This window comes from Colletotrichum aenigma (assembly GCF_013390185.1).
Source record: "Colletotrichum aenigma strain Cg56 chromosome Unknown KSG_Cg56_contig03, whole genome shotgun sequence".
NCBI lineage: Eukaryota > Fungi > Ascomycota > Sordariomycetes > Glomerellales > Glomerellaceae > Colletotrichum > Colletotrichum aenigma.
The window spans coordinates 5050594-5064547 of NW_023500909.1; the positions used below are offsets into that span (position 1 = coordinate 5050594).

At 53.6% G+C, this 13954-nt stretch overlaps 5 protein-coding genes across 5 annotated transcripts; 3 read left to right on the forward strand and 2 right to left on the reverse strand.

The window, feature by feature from the left end:
- Positions 1-961: 961 nt before the first annotated feature.
- CGCA056_v005319 (uncharacterized protein) lies at positions 962-1611 on the forward strand (the record flags this gene model as incomplete). Its single annotated transcript, XM_037320572.1, has 2 exons — positions 962-1314; positions 1377-1611. The coding sequence occupies 2 exons, from the start codon at positions 962-964 to the stop codon at positions 1609-1611; spliced, it is 588 nt and encodes a 195-aa protein (XP_037181264.1).
- A 645-nt stretch (positions 1612-2256) lies between these two features.
- Positions 2257-3704, reverse strand: CGCA056_v005320 (uncharacterized protein; the record flags this gene model as incomplete). Its single annotated transcript, XM_037320573.1, has 5 exons — positions 2257-2789; positions 2849-2935; positions 2997-3158; positions 3220-3535; positions 3669-3704. 5 exons carry the CDS (start codon positions 3702-3704, stop codon positions 2257-2259), a joined length of 1134 nt encoding a protein of 377 aa, XP_037182274.1.
- A 739-nt stretch (positions 3705-4443) lies between these two features.
- On the forward strand, positions 4444-6049 carry sol5-7 (Bifunctional solanapyrone synthase; the record flags this gene model as incomplete). Its single annotated transcript, XM_037320574.1, has 2 exons — positions 4444-5507; positions 5563-6049. 2 exons carry the CDS (start codon positions 4444-4446, stop codon positions 6047-6049), a joined length of 1551 nt encoding a protein of 516 aa, XP_037182273.1.
- A 312-nt stretch (positions 6050-6361) lies between these two features.
- RKI1 (Ribose-5-phosphate isomerase) lies at positions 6362-7285 on the reverse strand (the record flags this gene model as incomplete). Its single annotated transcript, XM_037320575.1, has 2 exons — positions 6362-6798; positions 6880-7285. 2 exons carry the CDS (start codon positions 7283-7285, stop codon positions 6362-6364), a joined length of 843 nt encoding a protein of 280 aa, XP_037182276.1.
- A 4947-nt stretch (positions 7286-12232) lies between these two features.
- TRI6-1 (Trichothecene biosynthesis transcription regulator TRI6) lies at positions 12233-13055 on the forward strand (the record flags this gene model as incomplete). The annotated part of the gene is made up of 2 exons (XM_037320576.1): positions 12233-12865; positions 12918-13055. The coding sequence occupies 2 exons, from the start codon at positions 12233-12235 to the stop codon at positions 13053-13055; spliced, it is 771 nt and encodes a 256-aa protein (XP_037182275.1).
- Between the last annotated feature and the right edge of the window lie 899 nt (positions 13056-13954).

The following is a 13954-nucleotide window of genomic DNA, read 5'->3' on the forward strand; positions in this document are numbered from 1 at the left end:
GCAGGGAGAGAATGTTTTGTGTGTTTTGATAGCTTGCATGTGTTTCCTGTCGTTTACAGATACCAATGTGCCAAATTGTCGGAGGACTTTTACATCTCTCTTAATTATAGACTCTAATGATGGGGCGCTTCTTGCAAGAGGCGACGGCGTTACTTGGTTGCATTTTCCTGGAATCAGGGGGGCCCTGAGCGGCATGCCCTATGACAGTCGCTTGGAAGGAACCAGCTCGACTCTTGATGGCTTATGAGAATAATATCTAGATGTAGAGAATACGAAAGGATGACGTACATCAAATATGAGATCGCCTCGCGTCTGAACACATTGATGGCTCGGCAAGAACAAGAAGAAGAGGGAGACTTGCGTCGAAAATTGTCGGCGGCGACATACGACTGAGGCAGGATTTTCTGAAGCAAGATTGAGTAGAAGAAAGAGAGAATGAGCGTGGACAGGCAAAGAATAGAAAAGGCAATGCTGGAAGCCGGGCGTGGGACTGGAGGGGCGGCCATGCCTTGTTTGCAAATCTTGCTCGATTTCAACGGACGAAGAAGGCGTAGACCATTTATCTATCAGCCAAACTGAGTCTTCGTCGCTTCCAATTGTAGGACACACAGTCGGCTGTGACGTATTCATCACGACCACGAGGCAATCGCGCTCGAATGCCTCTTGCCTGAAGCAAACACGACCCTGAAGCTAATCAATCTCGAATGACACCGGGTTGCCTCTACTCACCCTCTCCCACTTCAACCCATCAACCTCTTTTCTTCCACGACATTCAGCCCGTGTTAAACAGCTATTTGCCTACAAGTTCAACTTCACGGTTACTTCTGAAACCAGACCGCGCTTTTTGGAGTCTACCATTGATCAATTCGCTCTATCCATCATCCATCTCAATCATCGTTCGACCTTGCCTTCGTCCTCCGTTGTCCTCGCCATTCGAGTGTTACAGCACAACTTCCCCATCATGTCGCATTTCGAGACCGAATATGACAAAATACTCAAGGAACTTGCCATCAGATGTGACAAAGCCTGGGGCCTTTGTGCTCAAGACAAGCTTGACGAAGCCCTTGACCTGGCCGAAAACATACTCCAGGAGGAGTCGGGACTGCCTGCAACTCACAAGGCTGTCTTGAACGTGCTCCTCTCCAAGTCTCAAGACATCACTAAGGCTGTCGAGCATGCTCAAAAGGCAGTCAACCGCTACAGGTGGATCATACAGGACAGCAAAGGGGCTTTCACATCCTCGGATCACAGCAAGTTCTTCAATAAAAGGAATCTTAGGCACGCGGAGGAAGACCTCCAGACTCTCATGACACTGTAAGTTATCGAATAATCATCTCTTCTACTTAACAATCTCCTTATACTGACACTTTCTGCAGAAAGAGACTCAGAATGGACAGTCTCCAGGACAAGCAGGCAGACCCCGATGGCAGTCAAGATGACACCAGCCAAGAAGATGATGACAGCAAAGAAGACAGCGACAGCCAAGAAGAAAACGGCAGCCAAGAAGACATAGACCTGGCGAACCGAGTGCTCACGAGACTGCGAGCCCCACCGAGAAGTCCCAAACCGACTGGTCCGACTGTCAAAACCGAGTCCTCTACACCGTCGTGATTGTGGTTACCTCTCTCCGCACCAGCCCGTCCACATGCGACAACACCAAAAAGAAAGAATGACCATGGCAAGAGATAGGAAGACCGCAAGAGAGATATTCCAGGCTAGAAAGCAATGAAGTCGTTTGGAAAAGATTCATAAGGGCGAGAGCCTGGTCGCACCGACAGTAGCTCCGCTCACCATAGAGCTGAATTGATGAGTTACTTAGCTTGCAATTTCTTTCAAGGCATCCAGCGTATAATTATAGTAACATGATCCTCTAACCTTTTCTTTCGCAGTTTAACGCCTGGATGCGCACCTTTTTGGCTGCCATATTACTCTTACGGGGAAATATATTGGCTCCGTAGTAGAAGCTCATGCGGCGGTGCTTCGAAGCACTGCAGACATCTCCGGACCGGGAACGTACTCGCTGCAGAAAATGAACGGCAAGGCTGTTAGCTTTAAGTGTTACAAGAACTAGTCCGCTTCATGTCCCAGAAAGTTGCTGAAGGAATCATGGGGGGATTCTCGGTCTCGCAACATGGAGCAAGGGCCCGCGAATAGCAGTGACTGCGCTTGTTAGTCGAGAAATTTGAGACGTGACAAACGATAGTCTTATCCAAGATTGTAGATAACAGCCCGGCAGTATCAAATTCACCATAAAGATCATGCAAAAAGCTCCTGCGTTCTCCGCCTGTTCTCTCCAGAAGCAGACACCCCCGGCACCGGCTCGACTACATACTCAACCTCCTTGTGAATACCCCTCACCGGCCGTAACTCCGTCTCGCTATCCAACACCGAGCCATCGCTCTCCCCGCCGTTCAAGCGCTCCCCGCCTCTCTGCCACCTCCTGGACCTCAACGACATGCCCGACCCGCCGATGGTCTGGCCAGCGTACTTGGACGGCGCCTGCCGCGTCGCGTTGCGGCTCTTGCTCAGCAGGAAGCGGAACGCGGGCAGCGTGGCGACGATGATGCTGACGGTGGACTCGACGTGGCTCCACATGCTCAGGAGCACCGGCCCGTTGGCGACGGTCGTGGGGTCTTTTGCGGTGTCGCTTGTGGCTTTGGTTACTTGCACCAGGCGGACGAGAGCGAAGGCGATGATGATTGCGCCGAGGGAGAAGAGCACGACGAGGCCGAGTTTGTGGGTGCGTGATGTGGTGAGCTTGCGGAGGAGGTTGAGGGGGAGGATCATGACTGGTTGGCGCGGGTTTGGTTTAGTTGATGAGGAGAGGGACGGTGAGAGGTGGACTGACTGAAGATGTCGGCGGCGACGTCGGCGCTTGTTGCGAATTTGATGGAGGCGTCGGCCCGTACGAGGTCTTCTGGGGCACTGCATCCAGCTGGGTTTCCGAAGTGTCAGTGTGCGTCGCTGGTGATACTTGGGAATCATGCGTGGCTTACTTGTGCTCCAGTATTTTTCCAAGGGCGTGCAAGTCAAGAAGTTGGACAGCATGCACGCGAGATAAAGCAGCAGAACTACAGTAAAACACACCCACCATGCCCGGATGTAGTTGGGCAACCCGATGATGAGCCGCCGGACGAAGAAGAGGATTGAGAACTTGGCTACCACAATTTGGGATCAGCTTAATGTCGAGGGAGGTATCGGGAACTCGAAAGCTCGTACCAGCCCACAATGTCGTCCAGAAGAGCAGCATCTGGGAAAACATCATCTTGAGCGACGCAACTGTCCTCGCCATAAACTCGTCCACCGGCAACGGCAGAGGAGTCAAGGGCTCCTTGGCCGCGGCCTTGGTGTACTCCCCAGAGAGATATAACTGGGGCAACATGCTCGTAATGACAGCGCTCAAAGCCGTCAACGTGGCAAGCCCAGCGAAGATGAAGTAGTCATCCGCGTGAAGCCGTCGCTGCAGCATCCACTGAGAGGTGCCACGGAAGATTGTCATTCCAAAGGCGACGAACCACGACACCCAGATGAGGATCTAGAGAGTCGCATTAGCACCATGCTATCCGAGCGACCGATGCAACGGAGGGTAAGACGGGTCCCGGAGATCAGCTAACGTGATACCCGAGCGGGACTCCGGAGAAGCGGGGGTCGCAATCGGGCTGTCTTACCATCATCTCGGTGAAGCCAAGCACTTGCGTCGCCATGATGCCGACCAGTCAAGCGCCGTCCCGGCGGCGCAGTTCGTGACAAACGTCGTTCGTTCCACAATGATGTCGGGACGTGACGCAGAAAAATGCGTGGAGAGTGCGACGAACCGGACATATACACACACAGAGGAGAGGCCTCTCTACCCTTTGTCCTCCCATTTCGAATCCTCCCCGCTCCGACCTGCTAGATCAAGCCATCTGCGCCGGAACGCCACACGTCTCGTCTCCTGCAGACTCACAGGGACCAGAGAGCAGAAAAGACAAAAGAAAAAAAAATCCTTCAACGGCGGATAGACCGGCTGCAATCGAAGAGATCGCAACCGAGGCAGCTGTCACTTTCCCACGTCGAAGATGCTAGCCCAAGTCGAGCCGTGGGGGACGGGGGGCACGCAAGGATGTCTTGGTGGTGACCGGGGTCGTCCGCCACCAACACCAGGAAACCTCATCTCGGATCTGCGAGGGATGCAGACAGCGTGCCAATGAGACCGTCGCCAGATGAAGCCACTACTGCAGGTTGCAGCCGACCATGGACATTCCTTCGCTAACGACATTTCGCTGCAGGTTCATGGGGACCCTGGATCGTCCCGGTGAGGTTTAATATATTTCGTTCGCCACGACGGGCAGGACGTAGGAAAATCGAGAATGAGAGATAAATCTACTCCTGCAACCATTGCAACTCTGAGGCTTTCGCGACGTGAATCCTCCCTGCCAAGTCTGCCCCGTCGAGTCTGCAACCATGGTTCGCGTGTCACTTTTTGCTGCTGCTTTTGCGGCCTGCGCTTCGTTTCACGGCGCCACGGCCGTTGAGACGGCCGCCACGACTTCAGCCGTTGTCGCTAGCCTACCCGGCTCCGAGAAGGTTGCCTGCTCGGTGCTGAGCAAGAAGTACCCCGCGCAAACATTCTTCAACGAGTCTGCTGGATATACCTACGAGACACGGACGCAGTATTGGTCGGCCACGGCCTACAACAGCCCGGCATGCGTGTTTGTTCCTCAGAATGCACAGCAGATCTCCTTCGCCGTCACGACTCTGACGCTGAGCTTGACCAAATTCGCAGTCCGCAGCGGCGGACACATGCCGGTTGTGAGCTACAACAGCATTGGCTCCTCCGGCGTTCTGCTGTCGACCTCGAACCTCACTACGCTCGCCGTGTCTGATGACAAGACGACCGTTTCCGTGGGCGCCGGACACAGGTGGAGGGACGTGTACTCATACCTCCAGCCCTACGGCCTGGCCGTGGTCGGGGGTCGCATCGGCAGCGTCGGCGTCTCGGGTCTGCTTCTCGGCGGCGGAATATCTTTCTACTCGAACCAGTACGGCTTCGCGGCCGACAACGTGGTGCGCTACCAGGCCGTCTTGGCCAGCGGTCTCGTCGTCGAAGCCACGGCGACCAACGCGTACTCGGACCTGTACTGGGCCCTCAAGGGCGGCGGCAACTCCTTCGCCATCGTCACTCGCTTCGACCTCAAGACCGTCACGTCGCCCAAGGTCTGGGTCGGCATCTCGCAGTACGCTCAGAGCGACAGCGCAAAGTACCTCGATGCCGTGTACAACTTTGGCAAGTATGGGTCCGCTGACGGCAAGGCGGCCATCATCCCGACGATCCTGACCTATCCATCGTACAACATCACCGCCTACGCCGCGGCGAGATTCTACGACTCTGAGACTGAGCCTGCGACGGCGTTTGAGAACTTCACTTCGCCCGTCCTTGCGCCCGTAGCGGACTCGTATGCCTTGCAGCCGCTCGCGGAGTATGTCAGCGCGGTTGATGCCCTCCAGCCCACTGGCCTTCGCCAAAAGTAAGTTGCCCCTCGGAGAATAACACACGAAATCCAGGCTAACACATACACGCAGGTTCCGCGTTTTATCGCTGGTCGTCAACCGCGAGGCCGTTGACCTCGTCCATGACTCTTTCATCGCGGCCGCCACATCCAAGCTCTCGTCCATAGTTGGCCTGTCAGCGTCAATCACCTTCCAGCCCATCACCAAGGAGTTCATCGAGCAGGGCATCAGCCGCGGCGGGCCCAATCCGCAGGGCGTGGACCCTGCCAAGGCGCCGTACTTCTGGGTCGTCGAGAACCTGTCCTGGCAAGATGCCAAGGACGACGCGGCAGCGCGCGGTTTCGCGGAGGCTGTCACTGCTGATATTGAAGCTGCTCTCGAGGCCAAGGGCGTGGCTGGCGGATATCTGTACCTGAATGACGCGGGCAAGGGCCAGCGAATCTTCCAGACTTATCCGGCTGCGAATCTTGCGAGACTCAAAGCTGTTCGAACAAAGTACGACCCACTAAGGATCTACACTAATCTCCTTGTCGGCGGCTGGAAGGTCCTGGATGCTTGAGGAGCCAGCGCATGGTGTATACGGAATGAGGATCACGTCCGTCAGTTGATATTGACCTGTAAGCATTTCACGGTGTTGCCTGTACATGTCTAGCTTAACGTTATATGTCGTTTTAATCTGTAATGAAGAGACCTACCTCGTTGAAGTTGCTCGCGGTCCCTCTCATCCGTTCGGAAAGACAAAACATCCCAGCCATCTTCATATCGTCGCATCAATACATCTTTGCAGACAGATTTTGGGTCGCTGTTAATTGACCTTTTGAACTCCATTCTATTCAAATTCGCTCTAAATATCAGTAATATGCCATGCCATCTATGCGCCAGTAACCTTAACACTGCCATCCTCCATACCAAAGTACGCCGCGACCGGCTTCTGGGCAAGACCAAACTTGCCGGCCTGGGCCGCCTGCAGCCCGTTGAGGCCGTGGAAGATGCCGATCTCGACAATGCCGGGAATCAGCAGCAGCTCCTTGGCCAGCGCCGAGACCTCCCACGCGCCAGCGGCGTTGCGGCTGGCGCCGGCCTCGACGTCCGAGGGCAGGAGGAGCTGGGGGAACGGCGCGTCGATGATCCACATGCCGTTGTCGGTGACGGCCTCGCCGGCCTTGGCGGGCAGACCCGGACGGACGATGGGCTTGATAGAGCCGAGGTCCGTAAGACGGTCCAGAACATCCGGGGCGGACATGGGGAGGACCTCGATGGGGATGGCCTTCCAGTTGGTGAGTAGCCTCTGAGAGAGCTTGCGGTAGTCTGCGGGTTCTCGTCAGCTCGTCTGCGTTCACACTTTTTCGCTCGGACCTCCACCCGAGGCGTTTCCCGTAAAAGACTCACCAGCAACAACAACGAACTTCTTGGCGGCAATGGCGACAAGCTTCTCCTGCAATAAGCAGGCACCGCCGCCCTTGATGCAATTCAGGTCCGCGTCGACCTCATCCGCACCGTCGAACGCAACATCCAGGGCGACAAGCTTGCCGTCGGGGCCCAATGGCCTCTCGTCGAGGTTGCACAGGCGAAGGCCGGCGGCGCGGATGAGGCCCTTGGACTGGCTGCCAGTGGGGAAGAAGGTCATGTTGGACCAGAAGGAGGGGCCCTTTGCGGCGATGGCGTCGACGACGTAGACGACGGTGCTGCCGGAGCCGATGCCGACGAAGCGGGCCGACGCATCGAGATGCTCATCGACGGCACGGTAGGCGGCGGCCTTCTTGGCCGACTCGACGAGGGATACTGCGGAGGACATGGCGCGGGCGTAGTAGAGTTTTGGTGTGACGGCTGTGCTTGTGCGGGGTGGTGAGAAGGGTGAGAGGAGTGGTGAAGTTGTACGAGAAGAGGACTGGCGGAGGGACGAGATGGTTGATCTTATTAATAAAGATGCTCTGCTGCAGGAGGTGAACATGGGGTCGGCCAGAAAGAAGAGGCTTTGACGGGATGGGGTGGTGGTGTTAGAGTGGGATGAGCCATAAAGCTTTCTCCGGTTGCCGGGCTTACTCATGAATCGCGACGGACAGTGGATTCCGGCACGGATGCTGACGGCTGGCCACAGATGTCAGCTGTATCTGCCTCCAGTACCTCGAGACGAGGACGGTGAGATGTTGCGCCATGGCTGGGCTGGATGCTTTGGAATTTGGGAGCCAATTGTGTTTGTTGACCGTTAATTAACCCATTAAATCAGCTGTTTGGCGTTGTGGAAAAGGCTGAAGCCGTTTCTACCTCCAATTGAGCGCGTCCTCGGTAAGCCTCGGTCAGTCCCTCCTTCACCGAGCACCCCGCCTACACCGACCGCGGGGCATCTTCTCAAATGCCAGGACCACTTTTTCACCCCACCTATGACGTATCTGGCGACTTTTCCAGGGACGAAAAACCCACCGTTGTGATGCCCGTCACCTTCCGAGATCGTCTCAGGACGGAAGCGCCGAATCAGACCGAGAGCTCGGCAGGCCAGTGAGCGTTCCGGGAGCCACCGGCGTGCTTCCGGTGGACCTCCGGTGGATCAAGAAAAAAGTCTGTACGTGAGATGTTATCAGGGAAATCCCTCGCGCGCATCGCGGCAAGTAAGAAACTTGGTTATTTACCGACGTCACTCGTTGAGTCTACTCAGCACATGCAGCTGGCCAATGGACGGACCGATAATTATCAACAGGGTAGGTAAACATCGACTTGGCGAGGTTCAGACGCAGCTCAATTTGACTACATTCGTCGCGCATTGACTTGCATGGCGGCTATCAATAAGACGACAATCCGATCAATGCTATCTTGATAAAGAGTGCGTTTCTGATATCTCTCGTCTCCCCCGTAATTTTCTAGTAGACCAACACCTAATGAGACTGCTATACCGTAATAACAAGGCCGCGAGTGTCATCGGGACAAACATTTACAATATGGGCAAGAATCTTGCTTGCCGCAACTTGAGGCGTCAAATGAGACACGTCAATCCGTAATCGATGAGAGTGTCCACTAAAATCGTACAGGTCTTCGCCAGCCCGGAACATTTTCAAAACCTCAGTGTCAATTAACTTCCTTTGCGCTTGCCGGCCACCTTCAAGTAGTCTGCCCAGATTGGTCTGTTCATCGCAATCTAGCGTAATGGGGATAAAATCGCAACCTCGCCTGTCGGCACAGTCCTTGTATTCTTGACAGACAGCCGTTCCTGCCTCGTTGGCTGTTTGGGCGTCTGTGAAAATGTAAAGTGTTGAGTAGGTGGATGGCTCATGAATGAGCGACTCAAAAATCGCCGAGCGGATACGACGACGCAAGTCTTGATAGCCCGGCTGATCCCGGCTCAGCACGGCTTCCGCAGGGTTTATGAGGAGGTGGTTATGCACCAGCTTGATTTTGTCGCTGGCATGGCCTAGAACTTTGGCAATAGTCAGCTTGCCTGTTCCTGGGAAGCCGTTGACATAGACTCTTGGTCGAGGTTTTGACGGAAGAGCCATTGTGAAATTTGACGCTGGATTTGAATGGCAGAATATGGTTGATAGGTGTAACACCGACTCAAGAGCGGTTTTTGGGAAATCACTTTTATGTGTCAATTTTGTGAGGCACGACGGTAAGTGAGCTCCGGTGTTATGAGTCACGCTTCACATATGACTCCTATTCACGATTGTACTAAGTCCGACAACACCCTAACGCGGTAACGCCAGAAAATAACAACTAACCTAGTCTGCAGGGTCACCAAAACGGTAACGTTTGATAAGCTTCGGTATGTGGATAGCCACGAGGCGGCGCTGGTAACCATGTACCCATCGAAGCTTAACGGAGACACCATCAACGTTATTCGGTTCTCGGCTCAGTTGCAAGAGATGATGCAGAACATGCTGGCAGACGCATGCTAGGAAACCCAGCAGTAAGAGACTAGTTACCCTTGTCGTCTTACGAACACACACAAGCCACATGTTCCTCAGCAGCCACTAGGGTAAGTTGACAAGCATATCCTCCTGTGGCTTTGCCGGACATACGTGCAGCAAGATCTTCTCAGGGTTCCTGGCTATGTTTCTTGTTTAAACATTGCTAAGATTCCCCATCTTTTGCTTGCTTTTTCCGGGTTCTCGGGAGCCGCGAGGTCTCAACGTCAATAGACCCAGAAGTTTGAGCTACAATTCCTTCTCGCACGTGTTAGCAGTCGCCGACTCGCCTAAACCATCGGTAGAATGTTAGGATTCGTAACTTCATACTGATTCACCTTCATCTGTCAAAGATTCCAACACGCTGGATGACAGACCACCCGAACATTCGGCACGTCTCCGCTCCCATCTTGCACGGTCGTTTCGGTTATCTATACATCTCACGATCCTTTCGTTCCATTTCTAAACCGGTGGCCTGACGGACTCGACTGTTGCGCTTCTCGAATCGGATTCGAGAGCAGACGAGCAACAGTAACATCGTCTGCCCAAACTGATGAACCATTCAGGACTTCGGCCAAGAGCACAGGGACGAACTGCGAGTCGCACATCCCCCAAGAACCAGTCTCCAGAACTCAAGATGCGACTCTGCATCGCGCAGCCATGTCGCACCATCCCTGTCCAGTCGATATGCCAGGAATCTTATCTCACATGAGGCAGGCACGGTCAAATGCGACCCTGTTCTACGTTTGTCCATGGAGGGTGTTGCTGAGGATGACACTCTGCTCTCCTTCACCCCTGTCCAGAGCCAACGGCGCGACAGCGTTGCTAGTCCTGCGCGTGGTGCCAGCACCCCAGCGGTGATCTTGCATGTTTGTTTCCCTGAAACTAGTTTCCACAGCAGCTAGATTAAGCCAGATGCCGTTACGTCTGCGTAGATGTGCAGCATCGATCAACAGCACCAGCGTGGATCATCGGCGTGGGGGATATTCACTATGATGACACCGGGACGAGAGTAGGCCGTCCTTATCCGCAGTTATAATTGATGTGACCACCTAACTGTGATAAACTCAAGAACATTTCTGGTCTTCAACATGAACCTGATGCAGTGTGGCGCTCCGGCGCCGGTCTAGCCAGACAGAAGCGACAAGGGGAATCAACGGGAAGAACCCAGCCGGGCAGGGCCATCAGCTTGGCTATCACTGCAAACAAAACACGTATAGTATAGGCCAGGCCTGTGGAAGAATACTCGCTGCTCTCGGCCGGTGTCTCTATCAACCACATATTAAACTCAGTTCGGCGGAGAAGGAGAGGCCTCCTCCGCTGATGATCGACCGGAACGTGTTTATCGGCGGGGTACATGACACGCGCCATAGCCGCTCTCGCCGTCGTCGCCGTGATCATGGCATTGCTTCAACCGTCAAGGTGGGCAGTTTCGAGGAGGCCTAGATTGACAAAGTGACGTTGGCGAGCCCGGCCGATCATGGCAAGGAAGGGTGACGATCCAGTGAACACGGAGGAAGAAACCCCCACCGAACGTCTCGAGTCATGCAGCTGAGCGTGGCTGAGGTCGATTCTCATGAGCGAATCGCATCTCGCTATTCCCCTGAAGAGAACCACTTTTATCCGTCTGGGACACTTGACGGGCCTGTCGTCCAGCCTTACGGAATTGGCTTCCAGGTGTCAGAGAAAGGCCAAGGGGGCACGACTTGGCTGTGATTGGGAGGCCGTGTTTATTCCGTGGATGAATAACTGCTTTCCAATAGACTGTCAAGTCTGAAGCGGGAACAGCATCATGGATCAATCCCAGACAGCCTCGACATGTCAAAAGTTCTTGGCTACCGATTGGCTCATGAGAAGGCCATCTCGGAACTCTGCGCTTCCTTAACTTTATGGTTTGGCTTGACAGCTTTCCAAGAGCCAATCGCAATCAACATCGGGAACAAGGGGATCCATACCCATCACCATGACACCTCCCCGCAATCAGCCGCCAGAAGACAGCATGTCCCAGCGAGATGTTTACAATTTTAGGGCACAAGATGTCCATTAAGACGCTGTCTTAAGTTCAGTCAGCGCTTAGAAAAGACGGTGGCATCCCGTCCCGCGTTGCGCACGAACCTCCTCTCCCCATTGACATTGATGACTGTCGTGATTAAGCTGAGGAGGGGCTATAATAGCTATATCTGACCCTGGGCGACGGGCTGTGCAATTTTCGTGATCTCCAGGCGATCTGACGCTGCAACATGGCCTCCTGGACGTTCTGGTTAGCGAATCGCATTTCAGCGGATGCACACTTGTTCCGCCGTCTCCCCTCATTTCCCCAACTGTTCGTGCCACGAGATCCTTGGCATCGACGCACCTAACGCCGATGTCAAATGGCTGACAATTGAAACGGTCGGTCGGTTGTCCCTAGATAGGGAATAGATCTGCTGAGATCTCAAAAGTCTAACGCATTTGCCGAGAGAGGAAGAGGGCGACGCCTCTTTCATGTGGGCCCTGCCATTGTTCCGCCGTCGTCAGGCCGTTTATGGCCCGGTTCACCCTCTCGCCGGATGCCATGCATCCATCACCAACCCCCCGGCGTTTTGGAGGGTAGGCGCCGACGTTGCATTCCGACACGAGATATACCACCTTGTTTATATGACTTGCATACGATGACGGGTGACGGGTGATGGATGGTGGGAAAGCCCAGATCGTGAGATACATAAACGCCAGCGTCGATCCGGTTCTCGCCAAGATCGCTTCTTCTGCTTCTCTCCAGATCACAGTTCAAAATCTTCTCGGCGGCTTTCTGATTTCTTCAAACCATTTCTTATCATTCAATTCTCTGTCTGCAGGTATCAGGCGCCATGGAGTCCTATCTCGAAGAAACCTCCCACACTTTCTTCCCCAGTGTCGACGGCAACATGGGATACACCTTTGACTCCCAGTTCATTCCTTACCCTTCTGGGGATAGCCTCGACAGCTTTCTGTACCCTTTCTCATTCCAAACATGCCAGCAACCAATGCCAATGATGGCCACCAGCCCAACACTCTCTATGGATTCGGACTTCACATTCAACACCGCCTACGCCACGCCCTCTCCTCCCCCGGATTTCTCACCTGTCCCCAGCGAGCAATTCGAGTTCGCCCCATCACCCAGCAGTGTGACCACATCACCAAGCTCACCTCCCAAAGAGCTAGAGGTCGACAGCTGGGGTCCTTCGGATCTTCATCAGATGGGCTACCTCGATGTCGCCGGAAACTGGCGTTGCCGGTACGCAGGGTGCTGCTCGTCGCGCGTCTTTCTTAGAGCCTGTGATTTGCGAAAGCATTTCCGGGGCCACGCAAAGTACTTCTTCTGCACCGAGAAGCGTTGCCAGCAAGCAGGCGTCGGCTTCGCGACTCGCAAGGACTTCCAGCGACATATGGGGTCTCACAAGCCCGCAGTCCGGTGTCTCCACCCCGACTGCGACAGAATCTTCAGTCGCAAGGACAATATGGTACGCGTTAGTCTCGCCCTGTTATCTGCAGCAAACACTGACTTGGAAATAGAGGGAACATTACAAAAAGATTCACCAACGGTTAAGAAACAACTTGTTTCCTCGGCGATGCCGCAAGATCACGCAAAGCGAGCCTCAGCAGGCCGTTTCTCCGGCATCGACCTGCTCAAGCTGCACGATGGATTCTTGAACTGAAATTTCTGTTCTGTGGATTTAAGCGGTGATAGTAGACTTTTGCAACAGCATGATTGTTGCAAATAATGTGTTATGCGGCGATGTTGATGATTTTCACGTCAAGCCTGTCTTTTTTGAGCGACCATAGATACTAGGATCCCCTTCTAAGAGGCGAACCACTCTGTTAATTCCATATATACATATCGCAAAGACGTCCTAGAAATCTTGGCGTGATTGTTTAGATGAACGGAAGGATAACCGAGAGAGCCCATCCATGACTACATCCATGCATGACTCCACGCCTTCGTCATTACCTTACATGTAAGCTTAGAAGATGACCACGTAGTTTTCCAACTGATGCAAAAATGAGCCTTTAGACTTAGGATATTGTTCTTAAAACAACTTCTAAACTTTTTTTCTACGCCTATGATACAGCGCAGCCTTGGCTTTTAAACTCATGTGCGCAAGAATTAGTTCGCGAATTACGAGGATGTCTTTTGGGTCTCATCGGAAGTCGGAATCCGAAAACGCACGGGAAAGGACGCCATTGGTTCATTTACGAGATGAAATTGCGCCATAACAGAACTCCGAAAGTTTGAACTTGGAGTTTGACTGTTTTGGGCAATTTTCTAGACGGTGGGATGAACAAGATGTCGAAAATGTCGAGCTCAACATGTGCACTCGGAGGCCGTAACAACCGAAAACCGAGACCTGTTATTCACAACTCGGAAAAGTAGTAGACGATAAACCTGGCAAAAAGCGCTGTAGAGGTGTCATTCTCATAGGCGTCAGCCGAAAGTGAAGTCTTCGATGGTGATATATATATGATCCGATGCCCCCCAATCAAGATTCCAAGTAACCTCATTCATACGGGAAACATCCAAAACGAAATCTCACTTACAAGCCGATCCGGAC